Source organism: Sprattus sprattus (assembly GCF_963457725.1).
Source record: "Sprattus sprattus genome assembly, chromosome: 8".
Taxonomy (NCBI): Eukaryota; Metazoa; Chordata; class Actinopteri; order Clupeiformes; family Clupeidae; genus Sprattus; species Sprattus sprattus.
The window spans coordinates 18,587,398-18,614,457 of record NC_137927.1 but is presented as its reverse complement, the minus strand read 5'-3'; the positions used below and the strand labels follow the sequence as shown (position 1 = coordinate 18,614,457).

Genomic DNA, 27,060 nt, shown 5'->3' with positions numbered 1-27,060 from the left:
GTGACTGGGCCTGAGGGAAGCATGGAAATTAATGGAAATGAGCCCTGGTGACTAGTGACTATGTTATGGCAGAGATAGTGACACACACACACACAATGAATTCAATCTCTGCATTTTACCCATCCAGGGTAGTGATACACACAGTGAAGCACACTAACCCGGAGCAGTGAGCTGCTTTTGAGCGCCCGGGGAGCAGTGATTGAGGTTAGGTGCCTTGCTCAAGGGCACTTCAGCCGTGGATGTGGGCATGGGAGAGCAGTGCTCTACTACTTCCCCCGCCCACATTTTTCCTACTGGTCGGGGATCGAACCGGCCACCAGCCCGAAACCCTAACTAGTAGGCCACGGCTGCCCACGTTCGGAGAGGAGCAAAGGACACGGCTCTGTTTGGCCAAGGAGGGTCATCCATCATCATTATAATTAGAAAGCGTCACCTCACCTTTCTGCCCTATCAGTGTCTGATCAAATATTCTCTGCCTGTGGAGATTAATTGAATTTTGTGTGTGTGAGCAAGAGAGAGACAGTAGTTCAGCCAGACGAGAATAGTTGAGTGTGTGTGTGTGTGTGTGTGTATATGTCTTGTGTTTGCATACGAGTTAGACCCAGGGGGTACTGGGGAAAAGGGGAATTAATTAAAAACACAGGTCTATACTTTCAGCAGAGCCAGTAATGAGCAAGGCCAAAGCCGTGAATGCTTATGTATTCAAATGGAGTTGGTTCAGTTGGCCCTGTGATCGTCAGGAGCAGGGCAAACAAGAGTGTTGATGGGGAAAAAGAAATGCTTTGGGGAGAATAGGAGGCTGAAAATATTTGTGTTGAATATCTTGGAAGGAAAGTTAATCACTCCCACAGGTTGAGCAGAACGGACCCATAACTAATAAAATGCCATTCAAATGTGTAATAAACTTGATATGCTAAGGCTCCATAGAAAATGTTGTAGAATAGTGTACACAAACACACACACCACATAAAGTTTCTAATTACAAAAGAAGTATTTAATATCATTTCCAAAAATCACACAAATAATAAGCTGCACTCAGTGCACCGTTGCAGATAAATATTGACTGTGACTGACCGCGAAGGCGGCTCAAAGGGGCTTAGGGCTTAAAAACAATCTGTACAAAACAGGAAAGAAAAAAAATAAGAGAAAAGAACAGAAGTGGGTACACAAGGAAGAGAAGGAACCCGAGTAAATGAATGGGAAACGCATCACCTCCAACCCCGTCTGCAGCGCTCTCCAATTTACAGCGAGGCAGGCGGGGGAGAGGCGCAGCAGTGGCCCCTTCGCAGAGACAAGCAGGGCTGACAAGAAGCTGAAGAGGGCACAAGACCCATGCGGTGTGCTAAATCTGATCCTCCATGTTTCCAAGACAACACCTATGCCCATTACACCAGACACATCGCAGATCCTTAATGCGAGTACAAACAACACGCTCACCAACAGTGGGTCTTAGAGGCTGTTTTTTTCACAGGTTCTGTTTAAACAGAATGGAATATGCACTGGGTAAGATGTGATTACATTTGTTATGTCAGGTAGACATAAGGTACATCTCTTTTTTTTTTTTAAGAACACCTACAATGATAGTTCATGACAATGATCACAACTTATAAAGTCTAATCCTAACATTGGATTGCCTGAACAGAGAAGACAAAAAAAAAGATATTTTTTGACAATAATTTCTTTGTTGTTGTGATTGAACTGAGAATGTGTGTGTCTAAAAGAGTGCAGTGAGGAATAAAACAGCCATTTCAGGGGCTCTCTGCTCTGCCTGCACACGGAGGACAATCACTCCACCATCCTCTGAAGGGCTGGGCTCAGAGCCCTAAAATCTTTTGCCTTATACGAGTGTGCCTACTGCTGGCGTAATTGGGGAACTGCAAGGCTTCAGTACTCATGTCTGATGGTGCCAAGCGGTTGGCTCAGCATAGACGGAGAGTGTCCGTTAAAACAGTGTTTCAGTGGGGGAGATGTGGTGTCGGGTGAGGTCAACTCAGTGTCCGTCACAGGTCACAGCTCACAGGCCGAAGCGTGAAGGGGTTCGTCTCGGGGTCATGGGCAGTTCTTCTTTTCGGCCAGGGGTGCAGATTTGGGGTGACCTGGAAACATCATAGGAGGAGACATCATTGGTAAACCAGGTTTCAAAGGGATCAAAACAACTGATGACTAATGAACATTCTTCAGATGTCATCTTCCTCAATACAACACAGCGTAAGTGTGTTCCTCTGTGCTAGTAAACACACATGCTTAAACACACTACCTCTGCACTCCAATCAGACAGAAGGTGATCATTATTAAAAAGGACTAATAATGATATGACCTATATCATCACAGCACTCTTCTCTCTCTCTTAGTGGACATGGATCTTGTATCTCTTGCTCACCACTCAATCTACTATATCTACACAATGACCTCACTGACAACTCAGAAATCAATCTCTGACTAGGTTTCGATCAGTATCAGGGTGTTGATTTGACTTCTGGGTAAGGCCATTTAAACAGGCTTTGAACCTCTTTTACAGTATCTTAGTAATGTGTGTTATGTGGTGAACTGTCCTGTGAATAAAATGTGATTTAACACGGAGTGGTCAGAGAACAGAGGGAATGAGGCAGACAGGAGAGAGGGATGGAAGGGGTGAGAAGTGTTGAAGGGGGGGACAGAGGAGAATAAAAAAAAAGGACAGTCCGTCTCTAGGAGGGCCGCTGTGGTGCGCGCCATGACAGCGCAATCTATCATCTTTAATTACAGCTGCTACCCAGCATTCCCCCTCCACACGGCCTGCAATTACACCCATCAGGCCGTGACCTCGGCACCATAGCAGCACCCCCCCCCCCCCCTCCCCCCTTCACCCCAGCAGCCATTAGGTGAATTACGTCCAGCTCAGATGTGTCAGTATCTCCCGCCTTTTCATCCTCTGTCGATTCATGTGCTTTAAATCTGTCCTTCACAAAATAAATAAACAAACAAACAAACAAACAAACAAACTGAAGCAGAAGCTGTGTAGTTCTTCCCCAGCCCCACTGCCCTGGCTGTCATTAAACTGAGCCCCATGCTAAGGAGGCGTGTTGTTTTATGTGTTTGCAGGCTCCTGGTGCAGGGCAGCGAGCACAAAGAGAGCGCTGACCCGGGCCCCCCTCTCTCTCTCCGGAGTCCTCCTCAAAAAGCACTTGAGGGTCTGCAGCAAGACTGATCCTCAGATGTGAGTGGAACAGAGAGGGGGAGTGTGGGGCAAATGCGCTGGTTGTGGTGCGGAAGAGGAGCTGTACACTCAGTGAGATTAAAGCCAAATTCAGGCTAATATGCCACCGCACTCCTAATTCTCTGTGAAGTTTGGGAGGCAGAGTGGGGGCCAAATTTTGGAGTGGTGTGTTTCGGGGTGGGGAGGTGGGTTCTCCGTTTCAACCGCCAGGTGTGTCATGACTGAGCCCCGTGGCAAGAACAGAGGAAGAGCTTGTGGTAATGGAACTACAATACAGGCTCTCTACTTCCAGCATACAAACAGCCTCTCATTCCCATTGATCAGGCAAATGTACAAATAGCAGGCATCCCAAAGAAGCCGAGAGCCTATTCTCTGCATCCCTGGAGCCCTTTTACAGCAGAGTGACCCCATCAATTCATGTTGGTTTGTTATTCTCCTTCTGATGAGGAGCAAAACGACAACACTATTCCCCAATCATGTTGGTGAAAAAACCCCAGCACACTTCTGTGGCTACATGTGCTTAGAAATATACAGCACTCAGATGGGTTTCTTTATTCCCATTCAGTGCCATGCCAGCCATCCTCACTTAAGTACCGGATGATGAGTTTTTAAACCAGTGAGAGGAGCCGATGCCAATGAGCTACTGAAAGAGCTCACTTTTAATTATAGTCTCAAAACAGTCAGGCACACAAATGGCAATCCCCTCACTTTTAAAGGTGCAGTCCAAAATTCTAATCACATGCATTTTTGTCAAATTCAGCTAACTGCTCCTCACTGTCCTCTAGCGATCCGTAAAGTGTTCGTACACAGCCCCGGCTCTGTAAAAGGGAAACAAACATAGTGACTCGGACCAAGCCATAGACAATCCCAGCCAATCAACATGGTGCTTTAGGAGCATGGAAGAGAGGGGTGTCATTTGACTGGCTGTTGGACTCAAATATCAACAACCTTTCACAAAACCGACTGCATCTTTAATGTGATAACGGTGAATCTTGGTGAAGACACGCCAGACACCCAGACAAATGCTCCTGCTCCGAGATAAACACGCTGATTAATTAGTTAAGTGTTCATTGAAAGTGGAACTCATCTTCCTCCTTTGTGACTCCTGACAGATGTGTGCAAAATTAATTTGGGGGTGGGATTCATCAGAAAATGAAGGCCCAGTCCGTCTCTCCCTCCGCCTCTCTCTCTCTCCCTCCCTCCCTCCCTCTCACGCCATCTCCGCTGTGGCCCAGTGAAAATTGCTACAGTAATGGGGGTCAGCCAGGAGTCAATATTATTTCTGTTCCCCTCATGTGGAGACAAGAGGTGAGAAAAGCTCATCAAGAAGACAAAGAGAAGCACAGACGAAGGGGGAACGACAGAGAGAGAGAGGGAGGGAGAGGGAGAGCTTAAAAAAAGAGGTGAAAATGAATTGAGGAGATGAAAGGGAGGAATGAGGATGCTAAAATGGTTGAGTGAAGGGTACTTTTCCTCAGCTGGCAATGCTCACATTTGCGTGAACACACAGAACTACAGGGCCCAAGGACTCTGACGTCATTAGGTATGGAACTTTTTCACAACACATAAGAAGGAAAGGCTTGTTGTTCTTTGTGTGCTTGTGATTATTGTTGAGTTTGCTGAGACAAATTAAGACATAGCTCTAAGTTCATGAGCACTTCTGCCTGACCAGGAAGTTAAATAATGAAATATGAAATGGGAACAATTATCTTTCCTTGTCTTAATGCAGCAATTATGCACAGCATCGCCACGCTGCGGGACCACTGCGTTAAAACGTCCGCCCCCAGGACTAAAAGGCTTCCGCGGGCTCTTTGTAAACAAATGGGAGTTAAGCCAGCGACGCAGAAAGGCCCGGCCAGACGCTGTCTTAGAGCTCCTTAGCAGGAGGCGCGGGGGCCACAAGAGTTAAGGGTGGCTCTCTCAACAAACACTCCTCTCTGCTTAATTACAGCCATGCTTAATATGAATACGACACAGCACACACACACACACTGCTAATGGATTAGGAATGAGGTGTGTGAGCGAGAGAGCGAGACAGAGACTGTTCATGTGTGTATGGGTTTGTGTGCATTGTGAGGATGACTACCTGATGCTGCCCACGTTGTTCTTCCTCTCCTGCTCCTCCTTTCGGGTTATGATCTGCTGCTGGGCCAGAGACATCTGCTCCTCCATGTTGGTGATTTCCTCCTTGGCCCGCCGCTTGTTCTCCTACACACAGACACACACACACACAGACACAGACACAGACACAGACACAGACACAGACACAGACACAGACACAGACACAGACACAGACACAGACACAGACACACACACACACACACACACACACACACAGAGAAAAGGAAGAGGTCAGTAGTGGAGGTGTACAAAGTGTCTCTTGAACTGTGATGATTATTATTGATACTGCCACTACAAAGTTGGGTGCACAAAGAAGCGTGTGTATGTAAACAGACAAGGGCATGTCCCTACCTGCTCTTGCTTTATATTGCTGTACAGTCTTTGTCAGAGGAGGTGTGTGTGTGTGTGTGTGTGTGTGTGTGTCAGAGAGAGAGGGAGAGAGAATGAATGCGGGCGAATGTTTGTAGCAGTGTGTGCGTGTATGTGTGTGTGTGTGTGTGTGTGTGTTGTACCATTCTGCTCTTCCCGGCGTGTTTGATGCTGTAGAACATCGGGCCCAGCTCAGCCAACCACTCCCCATCCACTGAAGTCACACACTGCATGTACTCCTGAACACACACAAACCAACACAGAGATACGTTAAACACACACAGACACCTGCACAGGGAGTTACCACATACATCTACCTGTGACAACAAAGTCATCACAGATTATCTGATCTTTTCACATGTATCCATTCAAATTTGGAATCATACAGTAATCACAAGCTCACTGGAAACGATGCATACAATGCAAGCAAAGTTGATCTAAATTGACAGTTGTTTACAAAGAACATAGGGAAGAGCATAGCAAAGAAGTGTACCTTAGTAGTCATGACCAGCTCGTGGTAAGTGATGTAGTCTGGGGTGTAGCCCATCCCAAAGAGGGAGCTGGTAGGGTGCAGGTGGCAGGGCATCCCTGTCCTCACATTCACATACTCACCTATGCCCTGCAAACACACACACACACACACACACACACACACACACACACACACACACACACACACACACACACACACACACAGAACAAATTCAGTGCTGACTGATACTAAACTTCCAAGACTGTATGTACGTAAAGCAAACATAAAGTAATTATTCAGCTAATGCACACTGTTAGCACTCGTACAAATTTATGTCATTAAGGTTCAGAGAAAAGTGAAACCGAAACAAATATGGTGGGTTTAAGGAAGACCTTACAGTTTTCGTGTGGGACCGTAAACATGTAATAACTAATTCCAGATTATAACACATCTGGCTCATGGGTTGGTGGTGTACCTTCAGTTTGGCAGCCTGGTGGAAATAGGCGGCGCAGATGCACTTCCTGATGATGTCCCAGTCTGAGCCGCAGGACACCATAGTCATCCTCTGCTGCACCATGATGTCCTTCAGCTGGGCCCGCACCTCACGCACCTCAAAACACACACACAAACACGCTTATCAAATATACTGCCCATTTAGAACAGCATTTGGGGTGTAAAAGCACTCTATTGCAGGGTATTTACCCTAAACTAAAATCAAGACGACAAATAAGGGTTTTAAAACAAACGCTTTCGTAAACTGAAATAAAATTATTTCCGCGTAGAATGTCTAAAACTAAACTAAACTAATATTGATTCCCTAAAAAAAAAGAATTGTCATTATCGTTTCATTATCCATTCAAGGATGTCACATTCCCAAAACGACCTTAAGATGGCGCTATTATCTGATAAGTCTAAAGTGTCAGGGAGGAAACGAGCGAGTCCTGAATGGGTCTACTTAAACAGTGAAAGCAAATGCATGGTAAATCCAGGTGATGGCACCTGGAGTTTGATGCAACAGGGACCAGGGCAGTCAATCTTTCATTGTAAGTTTAGGCCGATTTCATTCTTTTAACGGGAGCTTGTAAAACTGGGGTTGGGTTATGTTTGGTGCACATAATGAGCCAACAGTTAGCGACAAACAAATACATTTGCTTCAGTCGAATGTTATAAAAAGGTTATAAACTTGCTCAATTGGCACTGATCCTGATCAGTGTGCAGGTACCTTGCGCATGGCCTTGGTGTGAATAAAGTGATCATTGCACCAGACGCTGGAGTAGTTGTTGTTCTTCCACTGCAGGTAGACGTTGAGGTACGTCAGGTGATCGCTCTCAGGCACCGCAAACTTCTCCCTCACCTGGTCGCTCTCCTCCTCTCGACCCTGAAGAACAGAGAACAGCCACAAAAGGTCTTCGTTAAAAGAAATTAAGAAAAATAAAAAGTATCCCTATCCGATCCATTAAGTTTAGTAAAGTCCTAGCATGGGACATGCTAGATGTATGACGTAACTGCAGGCCTACCTTTGGCCTGTAGAAGATGGCGGGCACCGACAGCATGGACACAATGATGAGGATGTCTGCACTGCATCCCATGTCACAGGACACAATGAGCATCTTGGACAGGGCTGGATCCAGGGGAAACTCCACCATGAGGCGGCCAGTGGGGGTCAACGAACCTGAGGCAAAAGGGGGGGGGGTGGTGGCACAGAACAGGGTTAGATGCGCCATGTGCCTATTGCTCATTCGAGGGCAGTGCTGTGCTCCCTAGGAATCTGATCATCCCACTGGATCCCCAGCGCACCTGTTAATAGCTGTCTTCAAAGAAACCCTGGTGCAGTCGAAGAAAACCCTTCTGAACAGTTTAGTTGGGCACATTAGAACAGACTCAGCCCTCAATGGCGTAAGGCAAAGGGCTGCTCTCTAGGGGGAGAGCGGGGCAATGGTGGTGCAGTCCATGTCTACGCTGTTGCTGGATAAATGAGCCATCAAAGCCATTGGAAGGTATAACACCATCAGACAGGGAACACAATACAGACTACTCGGCTTGTAATGAGGATATAGCTGATAATGGGGGGAAATTGCTGAGCATTTCAGGAACATGCCTTTGATCAAACCCTCAGCAGCTCAGACATTGCAGCGTTTATGTGGGATTAGCAGGATGTCTAGAGGAGAGCCGGCCGCCAACAGCTACTTCAGGACAGTCAGACCCTGATGCAATCCTCTGTTAATGCCAGACTGGCTCTTAGACGGGTCAAATCTACAACCTCCATTTATACTGACTGCTGGCAGTCAGTTGAGGGTGTAATATCAGGTTAAATTAGTCATTAGCCTAGCCTAAATATTAGGCCTACTGGAAATAATACTGCTCTTATGATTTCTTTTTTGGGGAGTGGGAGAAGGGGTTATCACTTCAATATCCGCATTTTGTAATGGCAGGCCAACACCCTATTCACACAGTTATGAACTGCATTGGACCACTAAGAGCATTACATTTGCGCCGTCTGAATATTTACATTGCCCGTGCGGACCTGATTTTGCTTGTCAGGATTACAAGCTATAGTAATGTGCTCACTATAGTGTTGAAAGCCCCACCTGTGTTGTCCAGCGCGCCTAAGATCCAGAGCTGGTACATGGAGTTCAGCATGTTGTCTTCAGGCGGCGGGTCCATGAAGTGGAAGAGCAGGAGGTCCTGCACCCCCAGGGACTTGAGCAGCAGGACCACGTTGGCCAGGTTAGTCCGCTGGATCTCTGGGATGGTGGTGGTCAGCATCTCATTCTTATACGCACTCTGTGTGTAGAGCCTGCCAGGGAAGACAGGGAAGAACAGAGAGAGGTAATGAACTTATGGCAGAGCTAGAACCAGAAGGGGACAAAGAGAGTGGGAGAGAATTAAAGAATGACCCAGACATGTTAGGGTGAAGTAGGGTACTGAATAAAAAACATCAAAGATTCTAAATTCCTTTGTACATTTACTGTGGGGAGAAGTTACAGCTTAGCCTACATAGTGGAGTGGTGTCTAGTCTGCACACTACCTTCTGAGAACATGCCCAGCATGGGACTTGTGCGTAGGCGTCTGAGTAACGCCCCAGAGTCTGTCTGCAGTAGGACTCCCCATCCCATTAACCAGCGCACCCCTTACTTTTGGAAAAGGCCATCGCAGAGGCCCTCAACAATGAACAATTCACCAAAACCGTCTTGTTATGAGCGCCTTAAACCCCCTGTGATTAAGCTGTGCCGTGAGTGCTGTGGCGGGGAGATAGGTCTGAGGCGAAGCAGGCTTTCTGTTGCCACTCCTGGTTAATGGATAATCCCTCTGAAGTCTGTGGCATTATTTTGAAGGGGACTCTGTAGGGGGGTGTGTATGAAGTTATGTATATGAGCGGAGCTTGAGTCCCCTCCGTCCGCCATTGAAGTCGCTGCTGTATTCACGGCTTGTGGTGGGTGTTTTTAGCGCTATGTATTCTTGTATAGAAAGCCACACACACACACACACACACACACACACACACACACGCACAGTTCCCCACAGCCTTAGTTCTTTTAAAGCTCGTCTCCCGAACAGAAATTGATTCTTCACAGATGCGAGGAGCTGGAGGTGTTGAGGTGGAGAGGGAGCTCACGTCTAATCTGAAGAGTGAAGGAGCTCTTTCAAGATGCTTCCAGACACATTTTCATGGAGGCAAAACAAACACAGGCATGTGTGTGTGTGTGTGTGTGTGTGTGTGTGTGTGTGTGTGTGTGTGTGTGTGTGTGTGTGTGTGTGTGTGTGTGTGTGTGTGTGCGCTTGACAGACAAGGGTGTCCACGCATCTTCTCTTCCCTGGCGTGCGGATTAGAAAAGAGGGTCACCGGCGGCCCTGGCGGGACCGGAAGCCTTTGTGGCGCATTCTGCCTGCTGTAAACAGACTTGAACGGCGTGAAATCCTCTTGAGATTACCATCCCGACGCGCTCCCACTCGCATGCTGTCCTGCGCACACAGGGATGCCAGGGGAAGGCGCAGCTGATGCGGGGGGTGGGGGTGTGGAGCAGGGGGGGAGGTCTGATGCCGTGGGGTCGGCGTGGCGATCAAGACGAGCGGCTGCGATGCGGATCGGCGCCAAGATGAAAGGATCCAAAGAGTGCTCAGACGGGCATCTACAAACAACCCGAGTCAAACAGAGAGGCTTTTTTAAGACTTTGTAGATTTGTTTATTTACATGCGCACACAACACACCCACCCACACCGAGACATCATGTCCACTGGCACATCTTTCTCAGACTTCTAAGATCAGTTCTGAGAAAATGTTGCAGGGTCAAGAGGAACCCGCCGAGCTCATTAGACACCCTACACTCCATTTGGACATGACTGAAAGGGTCGAGGGAAGGAAGGCAATGAAGGACCATAAGAGGAATGAACAGGACAGTCTGCACCACACCTTAACCCCCACCCAAAATGCATGTCACACACGCACACCTGTCTGGTGTGTTCACTCAGACCTGATGTATTGACTGAGAGGCATAGGGTGGGGGGGGCGGTGGGCAAGGCTCACTGGTAACGACCTCCTTAAGCCAACGTGGCCATTGTGTGCGCCAGTCCACTCGCCTGGCTGGAGAGCTGCAGAGAGAGCGGCCATAATCAGGCTGGTGTTAGTCTGGAGGAGATAGCCTGTGTGTGTGTGTGTGTGTGTGTGTGTGTGTGTGTGTGTGTGGTACGGGAAGGAACTGAACGTACCGCCAATGTGGCAAGAGATTGCAAGTGCCATTACGAAGCTCAAATTGCACAAGGTACCTGGTAACAATGGGCAGCCCTCTTCTCATGCTGGCTGGGGGAAGAAGAGTGAGAGCCCAAGATCACAGGCCTAATGACTAGCTCTTAATGCAGGATAATTCACCACCGAGTCACCCCCTTCACATCTCAAAATGACATTGAATTTTGAGATTTTAAGGACCGATATCACTGTTACTCAAAGTTCTCCTCCTTATGTGACCATCACTAGTGACACAGAGGAGCAGTGGCAGGTACGGGGATAAGAGTGCAGCCTCTGTGCTCGATCCATACATACATCCAGACAACTTCCAGTCAGTTATCTAGGAAATGCAGTTCTCCTGCATGAGTAACAGCCATGAGCTGTACAGGCTAGTGGGTGGTTCCTTGTTCACAGAAAAGAGAAGTGGCTAGGTACTTATCCGCTATACCATCTGTCACTCAAGTTTAGATCTGGAAAATGACTGACACACTAAACTACCCAGACATGCGGCTCCACGTGAGACGGTGAGTGTTTACCTGTAGCACTGGACTGGTGAGACGGTGAGAGTGTTTACCTGTAGCACTGGACTGGTGAGACGGTGAGAGTGTTTACCTGTAGCACTGGACTGGTGAGACGGTGAGTGTTTACCTGTAGCACTGGACTGGTGAGACGGTGAGAGTGTTTACCTGTAGCACTGGACTGGTGAGACGGTGAGAGTGTTTACCTGTAGCACTGGACTGGTGAGACGGTGAGAGTGTTTACCTGTAGCACTGGACTGGTGAGACGGTGAGTGTTTACCTGTAGCACTGGACTGGTGAGACGGTGAGAGTGTTTACCTGTAGCACTGGACTGGTGAGACGGTGAGAGTGTTTACCTGTAGCACTGGCCTGGGCCTGTCCTTCCAGCTCTGCCAGAACGCTGGTTGGCGTTGGCTTGGCTGATGGGGTACACCTGCAGGGCGTCCATGCCGATACGAGGGTTGAACACCTGTGCAAGACAATCACAAGCATCACGTCAACCTCTTTACCAATGGCTGAAAACAGAGAACTGGGAAGAGGAGAGAACAACTCTCTGTAGTAATAACGCGGTTACCTTGAGTTTACAGTATCCAGCATCCACCACAAACATGATCCCATCCACAGTCAGAGACGTCTCAGCGATGTTGGTGGCCACAATGCACTTCCTGACTCCGTCAGGGGCCTAGTGGGAGTCAGTGAACACAAGAACACAGTTAAGAATCGATCACGTGCTGAATCGGTCAGTCAAACACCATTTCACATACAGTGCAAGCTGATGGAGATAAGAACCTTCTGGAAGATCTTGGCCTGCAGGTCTGAGGGAAGCTGGGAGTAGATGGGCAGCACGGCCAGAGCAGGGGCGTTCTCCAGCTCCTCCAGACGCTCCACTATCTGATCAGAGGTCACCTGAGGGGGGTGGAGGAGGAACACGTTGGTACAGATGGAGAACACAACAATATACAGAGTTTGAAAAACTGACTGAGACCATATGCAGTAACTGCACTATGACGTAGAGGTCTGTATCCAACAAGATACAAAAGTTTAGGCAAGGTGAAGATTTCCCTTTCCTTTATGACTGCTTGGAATAACTGATGTTACAGGACCACCAACTGAGCCATGCTGAATTCCTGCTGTTTAGAATGCAGTCATCTTACTCTGACTAATCTTTACATATGCAGACCTCAGTGTTTATGGCCATCTGATTTCCAGACAACTTCATCTCTTTTGCTAGACTGGTTCCATTTCTGAAATTGTTTCTCTCCCTGAACTCACCTCGATGTCCTCCTGCCCCGGCATGAAGATGAGGATGTCCCCCATCATCCCGCTCAGGTGGATCTGCAGGGCCTGCTTCACTGAGGCCTCAACGTAGTCCTCCTGAGGAGTCTGAGGTCCAAAACACAGTCGCATATTACAGGCGCTCTTACAGGCAGAACTGCATACACAGATTAGAAAACTAAAAGGTACCGGTTGCAAAAGACCAGTGCTCTTACACAGGCAGAACTGCATACACAGATTAGAAAAATAAAAAGGTACCAGTCGCATATTACCAGTGCTCTTACAGGCAGAACTGCATACACAGATTAGGAAACTATAAGGTACCTTGCTGAACAGGATGTCCACAGGGAATGTTCTTCCTGGAATGTTGAATATAGGAACATTGCCGAAGAATGACGCAAATTTGTCTGAGTCCATTGTGGCGGAGGTGACAATCAGCTTCAAGTCAGACCTCCGAGACACTATCTGAGAAAACATGACAAAAACCATTCCATCTTTTAGTAGAGGTTATGTATGTGAAAACGTAACTAAAGTCCAACAGTAACACCAGGTGAATGGTGAAGCGCCAAAAAAAAAATATATATATATATATATATATTCCCCCCCCAGAAAGTTTATAAGTCAATTTTTCCCCAGTGTATTGTGCCCCCTAACCTCTCTGAGCAGGCCAAAGAGCACGTCAGTGTTGAGCGAGCGCTCGTGGGCCTCGTCCATGATGACGGCACTGTAGTGGTCCAGGTCAGACTCGCGCAGCGACTCTCTCAGCAGGATACCGTCAGTCATGTACTTCACCACCGTCTTCTCCGATGTGCAGTCCTCAAACCGGATGGCATAGCCAACCTAGAGGACAACAGAAGCCATGGTAAATTAGGCGCTTAAACCATGATAATGATGCTTTAAAAATGAAATCAAACGATTCTGCACACCCAAAATATTCCAAAAACTAATGTTCAGCTCTTTGCAATACATTTTGGCAAATAAAGGCCAATCAGGTTTTATTGAATCATATAATTTAGTTAATTTGTACCAATTCTTAAGTATAATGAAGGGAAAAGTGTGCATAACATCTGGTAATTCACTATAACACTGTATTTTGGGGGGTGGAGCTATTCTGCTAAATCACTCTGACTCAGCGTTAACTTGTGGTGTAATGCAATAAATATCCACAAGGTGGCAGTATTACACAGTTTGGAAATATGGGGAGTCCTCAAGAGACACTTGAAGAGTCCAATGCTGCACCCTTCGAGCTAATAAAGTCATTTTTAAGAACCAAATTTACAGTTAGAATCGTATGTCTCATCACATATAGGTTCGAAACAAGCCTAATAGAATGCAACAACAATAAAGACGCCAGAGAGTGAAGTATGAGATTCATCTCTTGATCCACGCTCCCTACTGCCCTCACCTCCTCGCCCAGGTTGATGTTCATCTCCTCGCTGACTCTCTTGGCCACACTCATGGCTGCCACTCTGCGGGGCTGTGTGCAGCCCACCATGCCATAGCCGGTGTAGCCATCCTCATGCAGGTACTGGGTCAGCTGTGTAGTCTTCCCACTGCCCGTCTCACCCACCACAATCACTATGTTATTATCCCTGGAAAACCGCAATCAAAAGGTTACATAACCATACCAAATGGCATCTTTCCAGTTAGCCACATTAGCTGATTTACTGCATGTAACACTATGAAGGACGTCAAGAGTCAGGTAGAAATAATGTCAAGGGACTGGGGATAACCCTGGCAGCAGAGTTGTACCTGATAAGGTTGAGCAGCTCCTGCCTCACAGCAAAGATGGGCAGGTACTGCCTCTGCTCCAGCAGGGTCTTCTTCTTGGCAAACTCACTGCTGGCCTCGCTCTTATCCTTCATGTGGTCTGCAAACTTCTGCTCCGTCCTGGGGTGAGGGAGGCAAGGTCAGCGTGTTACAGAGCGGCTATGAAGATAACAGGTTAGGTTGTGGATTTCCCAAGAGTCTGTTGGTGAACGTGCGGTATTTTGAGACTTACTTGTAGTCCACTCTTCCGTCCTGACCCACAGGCTTGGCCTCACCATCTTCAGTCTTCTTAACGCCCATGATGTTACCCAGCTTGGTTCCTGCCAGTTCCCAGTGCTTGTGTTGTGCCTGTCAAACGAGGATTAAAAATAAATAAATAACAATAAAAACAAAAAAAACTTCGTTTTCCTCTTGCATCTTATTGAAACCCACACAGGCCCTTGCAGGAGCAGTGTGAGGGGGCTGCATACCTTCTTACGCTCCTTCTGTTCCCGGTGCTTGCGGACCAGCTGACTGCCCTTACGGGAGATGATGGCCATATCAGAGGTGGGGTCCCTCACGGGGATGACTGGCTCAGGCTAGGGCCAAAAACACACAGAGTTAAGGACTAGATTGTAGCCACATATACACACGCAGTTCAGATAAAAGTTTTTTTAAAGAATTGTTTTCAAATGAATGAAAAAGTTGAGATGTTAGGAAAGAAGACTGTGGTTCATAAACCCGTCATACAATTTAAACAAACCCAAATAGCCCGGGGGCAAGTGAGGTTAATGGGAGAGGGCCAGACAGGCTGAACAACATTATAGTCATTATCTAAAGAAATCAATCCATCTAGATTGAGACAGGGGGGGATGGGATAAGGCTTTAAGGGAGAATGCATCACTCAAATTGACAAGTCTCTCTTCAGCCCACCCTGGCCAGAGAGAGAGGATTTCTCTTGTGGCTCGTCAAGAGTCATTACCCTCATTCATTTTTGTGATAGAATCGCAATACCCAAAACCAGAAATAAAATCTCATGTTTGAAAAGGCCATGTAAGAAGTTCCTGCAGTTGCACAACAGCAACCATAAAACTACAAAATGCATGGGAGTGAAAAAGTCAATAAAAACCAAACAACTGGCAAGATAACTTCAAGGTGTCAAGGGTTCGTATGAGGACTTGCAACACTTCAGAAGCAATCCCATCTGTCAGAGCAGACGGAATGTTGTGGGCTCCAGCGTCGCTCTTAATTAGGCCCAAGAGGACAGTAGCAAAATTGTATCGGCAGGCTGGAGGCAAAGTAAGCTGGCATGAAGACAACACTGAAGCCCTCCAGCCTGTCAAGATGTGCATTATGTATTTGACCTGCAGTAAACTACTTGCCTTGTGACAGCTAAACCAATTGTCTATCCTTGTGAGCAGTGACAGTGTTGACTAGGCTCTCACCTGTTTGGTGAAGACTATCCTGCCATCCAGGAAGGGTGGCACCAGGTTGTGGATGAGCAGATGGACCTTGGCGGCATTGTCCTCCTCAAAGTCCTCATCCACCTCCAGCCTTTGGACCACACCGCTGGTCAGCATGCGGTTGGTCTCCCAGCGCTCGTTATCCTGTAAGGGGGCAGGCAACCAACACAACACAGATTCAGGCACGGGAGGCAATAGCTCACACACCTGCAGATTGGCCTAAATGGACCAGACTACATGTTGACACCATAAGTAAGCCCACAAATCGGAAAACAGCATCTTGGTAGACTTCACCAGGTCATTCCATACCATAAACTCATCAAAGTTCATTATGTATGAAACACAACCTCAGTACTGTAACTGAAAGGCTGACACATGTGTGTGGGATAGATGTAAAAGAAGTGGGAGTGCTTTGCTGTACCTCATTAATCTGTCGCTTGTGAGCGGAGATGCGCTTCTGGGTCTGCTTCTGCAGGACCTGCTCTCGTTTCTTCACATACTCCTCGGAGCTGGAGGCCAGTGGGTTGTGAAACTCGTCATAGCCCTCGTCCATCATGTACCAATCTCTGTCTGCTTGCTGTGAACCAAAAAGCAGCCAAACAGTCTCAAACAATTAGAAGATGGCGCACAACTTCTGTAACACTGCAGAACTGATAATTCAGTCAAAGAAATTATTTTTCTGTGGAACTAACTAACTACTAAGGGTTTTGGCAACAATGCTAAGTAAATAGTTGCTACATTTGAGTAGCCACAATTACTCTGTAACATTGAGCATAAATGAAGCTGTAGAACCTCTGTCTTAAGGGTGAATAGTTACCCGCTGGTCTTCTTCCCACTGCTCCTTCTCCGACTCGTCCTCAAATGCAATGCCACCTTCTCCATTCTCACTTTTCCCTGTAGCAGAGAAAAACAGCAGGGCTTAACAAACCCATCACATTCACATACTGTATGCCACACTTGAGTGCATTGCTTCAGACTCAATCCGAACATCTGGTCGGTTTAAAGCAATATATTGCTGTTCGTGTCAGTGGTGGCAGTTTATAAATAACCAGTCTTTGCTGTCCTTCACCCAGAAGAAAGTTGCTTCAGACATCAGTTCCCAGACACAGTAAGGGGAGTCTGGAAGCCAGAGGGAGAGTTGAAGAGCACATGCCTTACCTTTGCCTCGGGAGAGGCGAGGGGTGGAGCCAAGGTGCTTTCTGTCATTAGCCCATTCATTGTACTTGTATGAGGGCGTAGGGAGAGGAGTGTCGTCTGGGTAACGATTCCTAACAGAACTGCAAGCACAAGGAGCAACAATCATAACATTGATGAATGTGTTACACAAACAACAAGTCAGCATTCTATGGTATTCCATTTTACCCATAACCTTTCACTGTATAGTATGAGGAAAACATTAATATGCTGATTTTTAGAGGGAGTTAAGTCAGGCATCCATTTCATACCGGTCTCTCCTCTCACTCTCTTGGCCGGAGGAATGGCTGCGCTCGGATTTGTCTGATTCCCGATGGGAAGGAGCAGGAGAGGGACTTTCCCAGTGGGAGCGCCGGGAGCTGGCATAGCCAGAGTCATCTTCATCCCAGCTGGAGCGAGAAGGGGTCATGGCATCTGTGCAGAGCAGAGCACATGCTTGGTCAGTTACACGCGATACACATTTACAAATAGTAAATGGAGCAACTACTGGCTACAGGTTGTTTGAGCTCAATCGATTTTTCTTTTCATTCAACGTATCTGACGTCACTTAATCAGCTGCTGTGTGACCTTACACCTGAGATTATTAGGAGCAGGCAGACAAGACAAACCGAAACAACTGTGACATAAACGATAAACAATGTTACATTTTCTCCCATAACCAAAGACATCAAGAGAAGGAGTGAGTGTGATGATGACTGACCTTTAGGTCTGTTGCGTGGGCTGGCAGGCTCGTCCCTGTTGCGTGGGCTGCCACGGCTGATGCTGCGCTCAGAGAAGCCGTCTCTATGCGAGCGCTCGCTCCTCACGCTGCCCTCACGCTGTGAGCGCGCGCTCCGCTCCCCAACTCCATCGCAGCGGCTAGCACGGCTACGCTCGCCTGCCAGGGCAACAGAGACAAAGGTTAGCATAAGCATCTGTTTTAAAGAAAAGTGATTAGAGCAGAGCAAGGCTTAGAACAGTCCTGCTCAGAACAGAAGTCCTGTGAAGTAAGGACAGCACACTGAACTTGTGGTTAGATCTAAATGCTAACCAGCTATAAACTTCACCACCAAATACAGGAAAATAGCTCATTCACACTCCCAAATCTAAAAACATTGTGTCACAATTAGGACTTACTTCGATCACCCTTTCTATCTCTGTCGCGGTCTCTATCCTTATCCTTGTCCCCACTATTGTCTTTTTGCTTGTCTTCTTTAGAGGAAGCAAATACTCCATGTTCCCGGCGATCTTTTTCTCTTTGCTGGTGTCTACGTCGAAACTCATCACTGACACCACCTGTATTGGATGGTGTCTCTGAACCAGTCACACGGTATTTCCTGTATCAAATAAGACAGTAAACTGAAATAAGCATGTCATGGCACAATCAAGCAGAAGTGAAGATTAATGTTACAATCTGATAGTCTAAATAATATGAAGGAGTATACTGAATATCACTATTAAGCAACAATATTTTGTTACAGATTTCTTAATTTCTTCCACTTTATATTTCATCAACAAAGTGTAAATCATATTTGATGATACTAACAAACCTACTAGCCACATAGTGTCATCCAACAAGTTAGGAAACAACCTAAATCTTTCTTATAAAACATATCACCACATCTAATGGATTAGGTAACTCATGGTAGCATGATAAAATGAAATAACTGATTTTTTCTTCTAGTCTAGGCCTGATGTGTGTGAAAGGCAAGCCAACCATGTTGATCTTGTGAGGCGTGTCAATTGACAGCTTTGATTTGTGCTATATTCCATATCTGATCTGTTGTTGACACACACATCAGCATTCAACATGTACAGAGAACATCAAAAAGAGATGCACTTTACTTACCGCTCATTTTTGCCACCCTTATCTCCCTTTTTTTGCTCTTCTTCCTCCTCCTCCTCCTCATCAGACTCTGAATCACTCTTGCTCCCTTCCCAGTCCTTATATGATGTCACCTTAGATTTCTTGGCATTGCTCTGTTCAGCTTCAGAATCCTGGCGTTCTTTATCCTCGCGTTCTTTTCGCTTCTGGGCCGCCAAAAGATCCAGCCCAAGGAGCGAGGTGCGTGGTGCCGGTGCACGGAACACGTGCTGCTCTGAAGCTGCATTCTTCTTCTTCACTATCAAACCTCCCACCTGCGCATCCGGGTCACTGCCCTCCAAACGATGCAGAGATGCATCATCTTCCATTTTTCGGCCAGATGAAGGAATATTTGAAAGTCGAAGATGTGTTACACGTGCTACAAACTCAGGTAGACCATCATGGGGTGACGTCTTTGAAGTAAGACGCTCCACGTGAAACTTGACAAAGCTTGATGTTCTCCTGTGCTGACTAAGAAAAGGAAAAACATTAAATATAGTAGCAATACTGTAAAACAATGTTGTGATTTCCCTGGATGTCTTGCTGGTGACACCAATGAGCAGCCACTGTAAGAAGCTCTTAGGAGCACACGTACATTTACGAGCGTCTCAAGTACTACTTAAGTTACGATACTCGGGAAACGGTCCGAAACTGTAAAATGATTCGTAAAAGGGATTATACGAATTTACGCTTACGATGTTTTTGGGGAAACCCGGACTTGAACCTATTATAAACAATCCGGGGCCTCATTTTGGGTTCTGTTGGTTATACGTTTACCTATAACCCAAGTTACTTACCCAACGCCCTTAAATATAGTTAAAACAGCCAACATAAGGCAAGCATGTGGGAGAAACATACATTTACGTACATAATACATACAACAGGTTAAAAGAGTCGGCAATACTCAATATCCAGGAGCCTAGCTCTGGCATCATTCCGATGACTTGCTTGCTAGTTAACATTATGCCTAGCTAACTAGCAGGTTGGTTTCGAATTAGAGATTCATTCATATTTTATGTAAAAAGAGAAAGAGAGTTCGTTACTCACTGTAAATGATACGTCTTCAACTAATGTTTTCCTGGTGTTTTACAGTTATCATAAGGACTGAAAATGAGGAAATGTTTGGGTTTGAGCGACAATAATACGTTTCATGTCAGGGATGAATGCCGCCATTACAATCCCACAATCCCCTGTGTTATTCTTTTTTTTTCTAAACAGCAGCTAACTCATTTAGAGCATTACTGCCACCTATGGGATATATTTTCACCTACAGCCGAACTCGAAATTCTTAGCTCCCTTAAAGAGGTAATGCACACTTAAAATTAGTGTTTTATTTTAGCTGTAAACTGAATGATATCACTGTGATGAAACACATCAATGCTGGTGTTAAAAATGATATTTTTTGTTTTATAAAAATCTGCATTGTATGGCATGAAATGGCATCAACTGCAAGGCCAAATGCTGACAGTCTCTTTGGGACTGATGTACAGTTGGGAAAAGAAGTCTTTCGCAAGTTTTCTGAGATGTGTGTAAACCTGGTGACCAACTACAAGAAACGTCTGACGTCTGTGCTTGCCAACCAGGGTTATTCCACCAAGTACTAAGTCATGGTTTGCTAGGGGTTCAAATACTTATTTTCTGCATCAAATACAAATAAAGTCATAAATGTTATAAAATGCAGTTTTCTGGATTTTTTGTTGATATTCTATTTCTCACTGTTAAAATACACCTACCATTACAATTATAGATCACACATTTCTTTGCAAGTGGCCAAACTTGCGAAATCAGCAGAGGTTCAAATACTTATTTCCCCACTGTACATCATGATATGGGCGGCCCAGCTATTCCCAGTCCATGAGTGTGAGTCTCATTTCAATTTACTCATAATTAAAAAAAACATAATCTAAAAATAATTATGCTGTGGGTTGAGTTAGGCTGGGGGTCTTAAATACAGTTTGTGCCCACAGACAAACTAAGTGTAATACCAAAGTCCTTACAAAGTCTTATAATTGTAATACTGTACTTACCTCACACCTAAAAGTATCCCATGTAATACACTCACTTAGGAGGGCCAGGGAATCTCTCAAGGCCAACAAATACAACTACGACTGTTGCAAGAGGCTATATAGTTAAAAGAAACAAGCTCATGGTCACTCATCTTGCATCATCTCATCAAGGTCTTTCTAAACCTCTGAAAGCCAGCCCAATCCTGTATTTTTTTAGCCGCATGCCTTGAACTGGAATAGCTTGCTGTTCCCCCTATAACCTTGATAGATGGTTTAATATGGTCATCTAGTTGTTTGAATTTTTTCTAGAGCCACTTGTAATGGGGAGGGCATTGTGTTGTGGCAAATGCAGTGTATGGTATGTCTTTTATGTTATTGTGAGATTTGGAATGTGGAAAGAAAAAAAGACTTGGGGGGTATTCCACGCATGTTGCTAAGTGACAAACCTGGATAAGTTAACTCAGAGTAAGTGGTAACCCTCCTAATGAAAGGACCCCAAATTGGTTCATTCTCCTAGGAAAACAACATCAGAGGGCTCTCACTCTGAGTTAGCTTATCCAGGTTTGTCACTAAACCACGTATGTGGAATACCCCCCAGTTGTGTGAAAATGTAAACAAACTAAATTGTAATATTTTATTCAAACATCTACTTAAACAAGAAAAGATACAGTATTTATCCGATATCAATTCTAAGTGGGTTCTCTATGTTGATTAATGCTCCATTTGTACCTGCTTAATAATAAATAGTTTGCGTTAAGTTGCTTTAAGTACAAGTCCATGTCTTTTTAAATGTCCCCTGGTAGTTCTGCTAATATCCTCGTTATGACACTGTGTTGGGAAAGACATTACCTAACACATTGGCATTTCAGGGTTTCTAAGACTAATACCTTTTCTGCAGTAGGTGCTACAAGGTGCTAAAGTTCATTCTTTCAAACTTCAAAGAGTAAAAGGGGAAAACTATTATGATTAGATTAACATTCAAGATTTGTATTCATACATCTATGCCTTAACTGCAAACATAAAGATGCCCCTAAATCCCAATTACGCTAAAAAAATTAAACAGACAAGGCAAATATTTGTCAAGGACTTTAGCGAGGCAAACAAGCTTAAAAAAACAAGGACACACAAATAGAACACCTCTAAAGAGGACCCCAGGTTTAATAAATGACACTCATCAGAACGTGCTGTCAATTTTCCTTTCCAATTTCATCAGTATGCTGCATGTTGTTGCAAGTAAAATAACAGAAAACAAACCCCGAAGGGGCAGCTTTCTTTAAGAGCATAAGTTATCATAAATGTGCATAGAAATGAACGAAACATGTAGATATGGGCATATACTCTGTGCATTTCAAGTATCATGGGTAACTAACTCAAATTATCACCACTCAAATAATTTTCTTAACAAATGTTTAAACAAATAAATTACAGATGATTATAGTAGAATACTTTAGTATATGTATATGCAAAAATAGAAAATAGGGTTTGAGCAAGAAAATTCAAGATGTAGACAGGACAACACAAACCATTTACCCTAGAAGAACGTACACATCAATGCCTTATTAATCCAGTTGGAAAACAATAGTGTCAAATCTTTGAATCAGCATGCTAACCAATTGAGAAGAAACATGCATCTGGAGACCAACCTGGAAATTAGTCAATGCAATCAAATTCTAAAGCTTCTTGTTTCTATTTCTTATCGTTTGATTCAGGTAATAAGAGGATCCCAAAGTGAAAACTAAGGCAATCCCCTTTCCATCATCGGCAAGCTAGCAGCAATGCATAATAAAAGCCTTAGACGTTAGACACTTTTTAACATCAAACCTCACACTGCTGTTATAAAAATATGTTGCCCACTCATATCAGTTGGTACGTCCACATCATTTTCAGATCCATTATGACACTAGGTATTACTGGCAATTCTGGAAATGTATTCTGTTAAGAACATTTGGACACCATTTTACCTAGTTTACACAGTTAGTACTAATTCATATAATGTCAACACACATAAGAAATCAGAAACAGAGCAACAGACAAACAAATGGAACCATCGTGACACAACGAGCCATTGCTATCTCAGGAAGAGCAGTCATAAAATCAGGGAGGAGGACGCTCATCAAGTGAAATAATTCTGTCCCCTCTTCTGAAAAACGTGGTGTCAAGGAAAATCAAGGGCTCCATCAAATGTGTCTGTGTTCGATGTGACCATGAGGCAGATTTAGTCAAATATATTAAGGCCTCCAGACAAATGAGAGAGAAAGGTCTAATGGAACTGTAAAAGGGAAAGGATCAAGAAGACTTGTGTTCCATCAGGTAGAAGCGATACATGACCCCAACAATGGCCGCTGCAACTGCAGGGATCAACCAGGTGGTCCACGAGCTGTAGCAGGGGAATATGAAACAGTATAATTTAGTTGAAGAGGTACAAAGAAGTAAAAAAACAAACAACCAAACAAATACACTCTGAAAAGTTTTACCACCACAACTAGTAAAAAATAGAGCAACAGGGACACAGGAAAATCAGAAACAAATAACCAAAAAATGTTAATAATGACCAACCTGCCAGAGTCGTTTGAAGTTGTGATATAAACATCCTGACGATATAAAAAGAAAGAACAATGAAATTAATGTTTGAATGAAATAATTTATATTTTAAGGCAAAAAAGCAAATATTATAAATTGACAATAGGAATAACCTCAGGATTTAAAAAGATGTACAGTTGACGGACATGAAATTTGAGTTTGATCTTACCTTTTTCGCATCTTTCTTTCGATCGTTCTGCATGGATAAATGAGAGAATACATTTCAGATTATTTCTTGGTTTTCTTAACATGGTTTATTATGTTAAGTGATTTAGGTCCAATATAGGTTGTTATTATACGGCTCTTCAGAACGTTCCAAAAAGTACCGTTGATTTGAATGGGCCATCCCTACGTCATACCCATACATTAATTCCTGCTAGCAGACCTCTGCCAAAGATAATCACCGCTGTCATTGGCAACGGGTTTTGTACTTCTAATTCACATCTTTCATATCATTCCGCCAGAAGTCCAGTAATTTTAACGCAACAGTAGAGAGTAATTTGAAGTCAGCAAGTAATGGGTTGCTATGCAACACCTGAAACTTCAAAGTTCTATTTGCTTGAAGAACTATTTATTTCTAAACGGGACACATGAAACGGCACCTAAATCATTAAAAAGAGGTATGTTGGAGGAATGTCTTCTATCGTTTTTGGCAAGTACCCGTATAATAAGCGCTGCGCGTCGGGGTGTTGTTCGCCCCGTCGGGAATTATTTTTGTAGAATGACCTCCGGATAATACATTATCCCTTACATGTTTATGACCTCAAACATTTGTAAGAAATCTGTTGTAATAAACATGAAGCATTTGCATGTAAAAGCCCATTCTGTTTTTTTTGTTTATGCATGGTGTTAGATTTTTAAAACCTCAAAAGGTTTTTGTGGTCAGACAAGCTAGTATGACTAGTGAATTATCCTTTATTTTTGTCTGGATGTAAAACTAGCCTGACAGGTGGAGACACTAGCTACAGGTGGAGACATGGTCACGTTTTAAATTAGTTTACATGTTTGTTTGAGAATCAACGAGTTAAGGTTAACTGTTTGCTGGTTAATGACAGGACAGGAGGATTTCTTTAGTGCGGGAGTGGCATAAAAAGAGACACTAAACAAACAGCGATGGCAAATGGGGAAAAGTGCGGGCTTGGAGATTGCTGTCTGATGTATATTGTTGTAACTGCTATAAGACCAGACAAGGTGTTGTATTCTGAGTGTGAGCACATTGTTTACGTTATTGAGTTAACAAATCCCTTTGAGATGCAATTGAGAAAGCATTTGAAAGGAAGAAGCAAAAGTATGTGGGACTGTTAGCGGCAACGGATTTGGCAGGCACTCATCAGGAATTGGAGGCTTCCTAGCTAAATCAACGACAGCACTTCTGTTGAATTTTGGTTTTCGAGGACTGTCACTCAAAGAGGCTTTAAAGTTCTAGGCTACTGAAAAAGCAAACCAGTAGTTGTTGCTTTCTGAAGCGCTCAGACTACTTGTGGTTGTAAATTAACCTGAACTAACACGAAAATGTGTGAAATCTTGTCAAGGTGTATCTGGAGTTGTATCGGTTGTCGTCTCTGATTTTGACATGACCTGACCAACCATGAGTATGGAGAAGGGTGGCTCTTGGAGCCTTCTGGAGGTGTTGTGGGCCTAATTCTAAAGGGATTTTACATATTTTTCTGTGTACAAATAAAAAATAAATAAAATAAGGATAAGCTGCATACTGCAAATCCACCGTCCCTTGCCTCCTTGAAATTTCATATTTGTTGAGTAGAATTTAAGAACTCATGAATGGTTGGCATTAGTTCACTGAAATTAAATGACACCTGTCTACAGATAATGCACTGCTAAATGAGCATGCTTTCAACCTGCCACATCATCTTGCACCCTCACCACTCCCACTCAATCATTACGACATTTAAGACGGTACCATGTGGAGCTCTCCAACATAATACTGCTCCAGCATCTCTCTGGCATCTGTGGAATGGCCAACATCTTCAAAGCTTTCTGTTGCATCTGACCCAGCCTGCTCCAGTAACACTTCTTCACCTCCTGGGTGCTGTGTAAAAAGGGGAAAAAATGAAAGACTGTAATGGCCAGAGAACAACGAGGAAAAGTAACACGAGAATGTGAACAAAGGGCACCAGATTATCCTTTGCTGGTTTAGCAATCACATACTGGTTAAAGGAGATACGCATAGACCTCCTTAGTGCTTGTTCACACTTATGTGCACTGTGCACAGATTTATTTTACATAATTCGACCAAAGACCAATCTTCTACAGACCCAAAATGTACGTGTTGCTTTCGTGAAAGCCAATTGAATGATAACCTAAGCCCCATTTTAAACTGTTACAAGGTTGCACAACACCGGCAAAAATGACCTTACGTAAACCCGATGTTATCTAACGATGCCCATTGGTCATACTCAACTACGGCATCTTTTCACGGAATGACTCAATTTCGTTAACTAACTGGTAACACTTCCCAGACGACTTTAAACTTCGATCTCGGACATTAATAAGCCAAGCTCAAGGGCTTGCATATCCATTTCCCCACGAGACTAATTTAGCTAGGTTATCCAACATATAATGCTAACTTTTCCCAACCCAAGCAACATTTGGCAAATAAGACCGGCAATTAACAAATGTCACATACAGACGTTAGCTTTGTAACGATAGTGGAAGAACTTTACTGAGGTTGTTACCTGTGTATTAGCTGGGGTAGACTAACAACGCCTGTGAAAACGTTGGTTAACACCAAAAGAACACGGTAGATGCCGCCACGTTATCACAAACAGCACGGACAGCAGTTGACATTTCAGCATTTCACGTTACTAGCCACATAGCAAGCTACCCACTGTTTGACCCGGAGTTAAGATATGCCAAGAGGCTGTCTGAAAACGAACGTTAGCATAGCTAAAAGGATAGCTAAGCTAACACTAGTTTTCAGACATCCTAGTTAGCTGTCTAGGCTACGTGCACTTGGCAGGCAGGCGTATAGCTATCGCTACATGCCTACCTACCTAGTGCACGTAGCCTAGACAGTCAACTAGGCAGCCAACTGGATGTTAGCTATACTTGGTCCTTTTACATAGGTTTTACAAGGGGTACAACCTAAACAACTAACGTCAGGCTTGTCAAGTTAACCACCAATGCATCACATCTCAGAACATTAGCAAGCGCTAACGTTAGCTCTTATACAAACCGGCTTTCCCCACACATTTAGCTACCATCATCTGACTCAACGCCCTTACCTCTTCCATAAAACTCGTAATATCATACACTTTATCGTGAATGATAAGCCAAGTGTCCTTGCTGAGGTTATGTGCTTGAATTTCCTCGAGTGTGTAGTATTTCACATTGCTTTCTGGCGAGTCCTCAGATGACATAATTTCATCTCCATTTTCCATTTTATGATCTTCTGTTGTTATTGTAGAGTCAATTTCCTCTCCCATTGTTTTCTTAACTTCTTTGCTATCTTCCGACTTTTGGGTTAAATGAGACTACTCTTGTTTTTTCCAGTTAGCTGTTACGACAGAAATGCTTATCCTACAACTTCCACA

At 44.5% G+C, this 27,060-nt stretch overlaps 2 protein-coding genes across 2 annotated transcripts; both read right to left on the bottom strand.

Moving 5' to 3' along the window:
* Positions 1–1,033: 1,033 nt before the first annotated feature.
* dhx38 (DEAH (Asp-Glu-Ala-His) box polypeptide 38) lies at positions 1,034–20,107 on the bottom strand. The gene is made up of 27 exons (XM_080843804.1): positions 19,971–20,107; positions 18,909–19,394; positions 18,197–18,396; positions 17,781–17,957; positions 17,332–17,494; positions 17,045–17,163; positions 16,704–16,780; positions 16,308–16,463; positions 15,869–16,030; positions 14,915–15,022; positions 14,677–14,792; positions 14,427–14,564; positions 14,080–14,266; positions 13,329–13,514; positions 12,999–13,139; positions 12,672–12,782; positions 12,189–12,305; positions 11,974–12,081; positions 11,756–11,868; positions 8,747–8,955; positions 7,676–7,830; positions 7,381–7,536; positions 6,634–6,768; positions 6,180–6,305; positions 5,830–5,925; positions 5,283–5,404; positions 1,034–2,096 (listed from the first exon to the last, which is right to left on the bottom strand). Exons 2-27 carry the CDS (start codon positions 19,250–19,252, stop codon positions 2,015–2,017), a joined length of 3,804 nt encoding a protein of 1,267 aa, XP_080699930.1. The 5' UTR covers positions 19,253–19,394; positions 19,971–20,107; the 3' UTR covers positions 1,034–2,014.
* A 1,951-nt stretch (positions 20,108–22,058) lies between these two features.
* cyb5b (cytochrome b5 type B) lies at positions 22,059–27,060 on the bottom strand. Its single transcript, XM_080843026.1, has 5 exons — positions 26,752–27,060; positions 25,428–25,556; positions 23,679–23,705; positions 23,486–23,520; positions 22,059–23,306 (listed from the first exon to the last, which is right to left on the bottom strand). Exons 1-5 carry the CDS (start codon positions 26,950–26,952, stop codon positions 23,216–23,218), a joined length of 483 nt encoding a protein of 160 aa, XP_080699152.1. The 5' UTR covers positions 26,953–27,060; the 3' UTR covers positions 22,059–23,215.

Coding starts and splice junctions, on each gene's coding strand:
- dhx38 (XM_080843804.1), bottom strand. CDS start 19,252: ATGGAAGATGATGCATCTCTGCATCGTTTGGAGGGCAGTGACCCGGAT. Junction 14,267..14,426: donor GAGCTGCTCAACCTTATCAG/GTACAACTCTGC, acceptor GCGGTTTTCCAG/GGATAATAACATAGTGATTG. Junction 11,869..11,973: donor CTGGATACTGTAAACTCAAG/GTAACCGCGTTA, acceptor TGTCTTGCACAG/GTGTTCAACCCTCGTATCGG.
- cyb5b (XM_080843026.1), bottom strand. CDS start 26,952: ATGGGAGAGGAAATTGACTCTACAATAACAACAGAAGATCATAAAATG. Junction 23,706..25,427: donor ATGTTGGAGAGCTCCACATG/GTACCGTCTTAA, acceptor TTATCCATGCAG/AACGATCGAAAGAAAGATGC. Junction 23,307..23,485: donor ACTTCAAACGACTCTGGCAG/GTTGGTCATTAT, acceptor CCCCTGCTACAG/CTCGTGGACCACCTGGTTGA.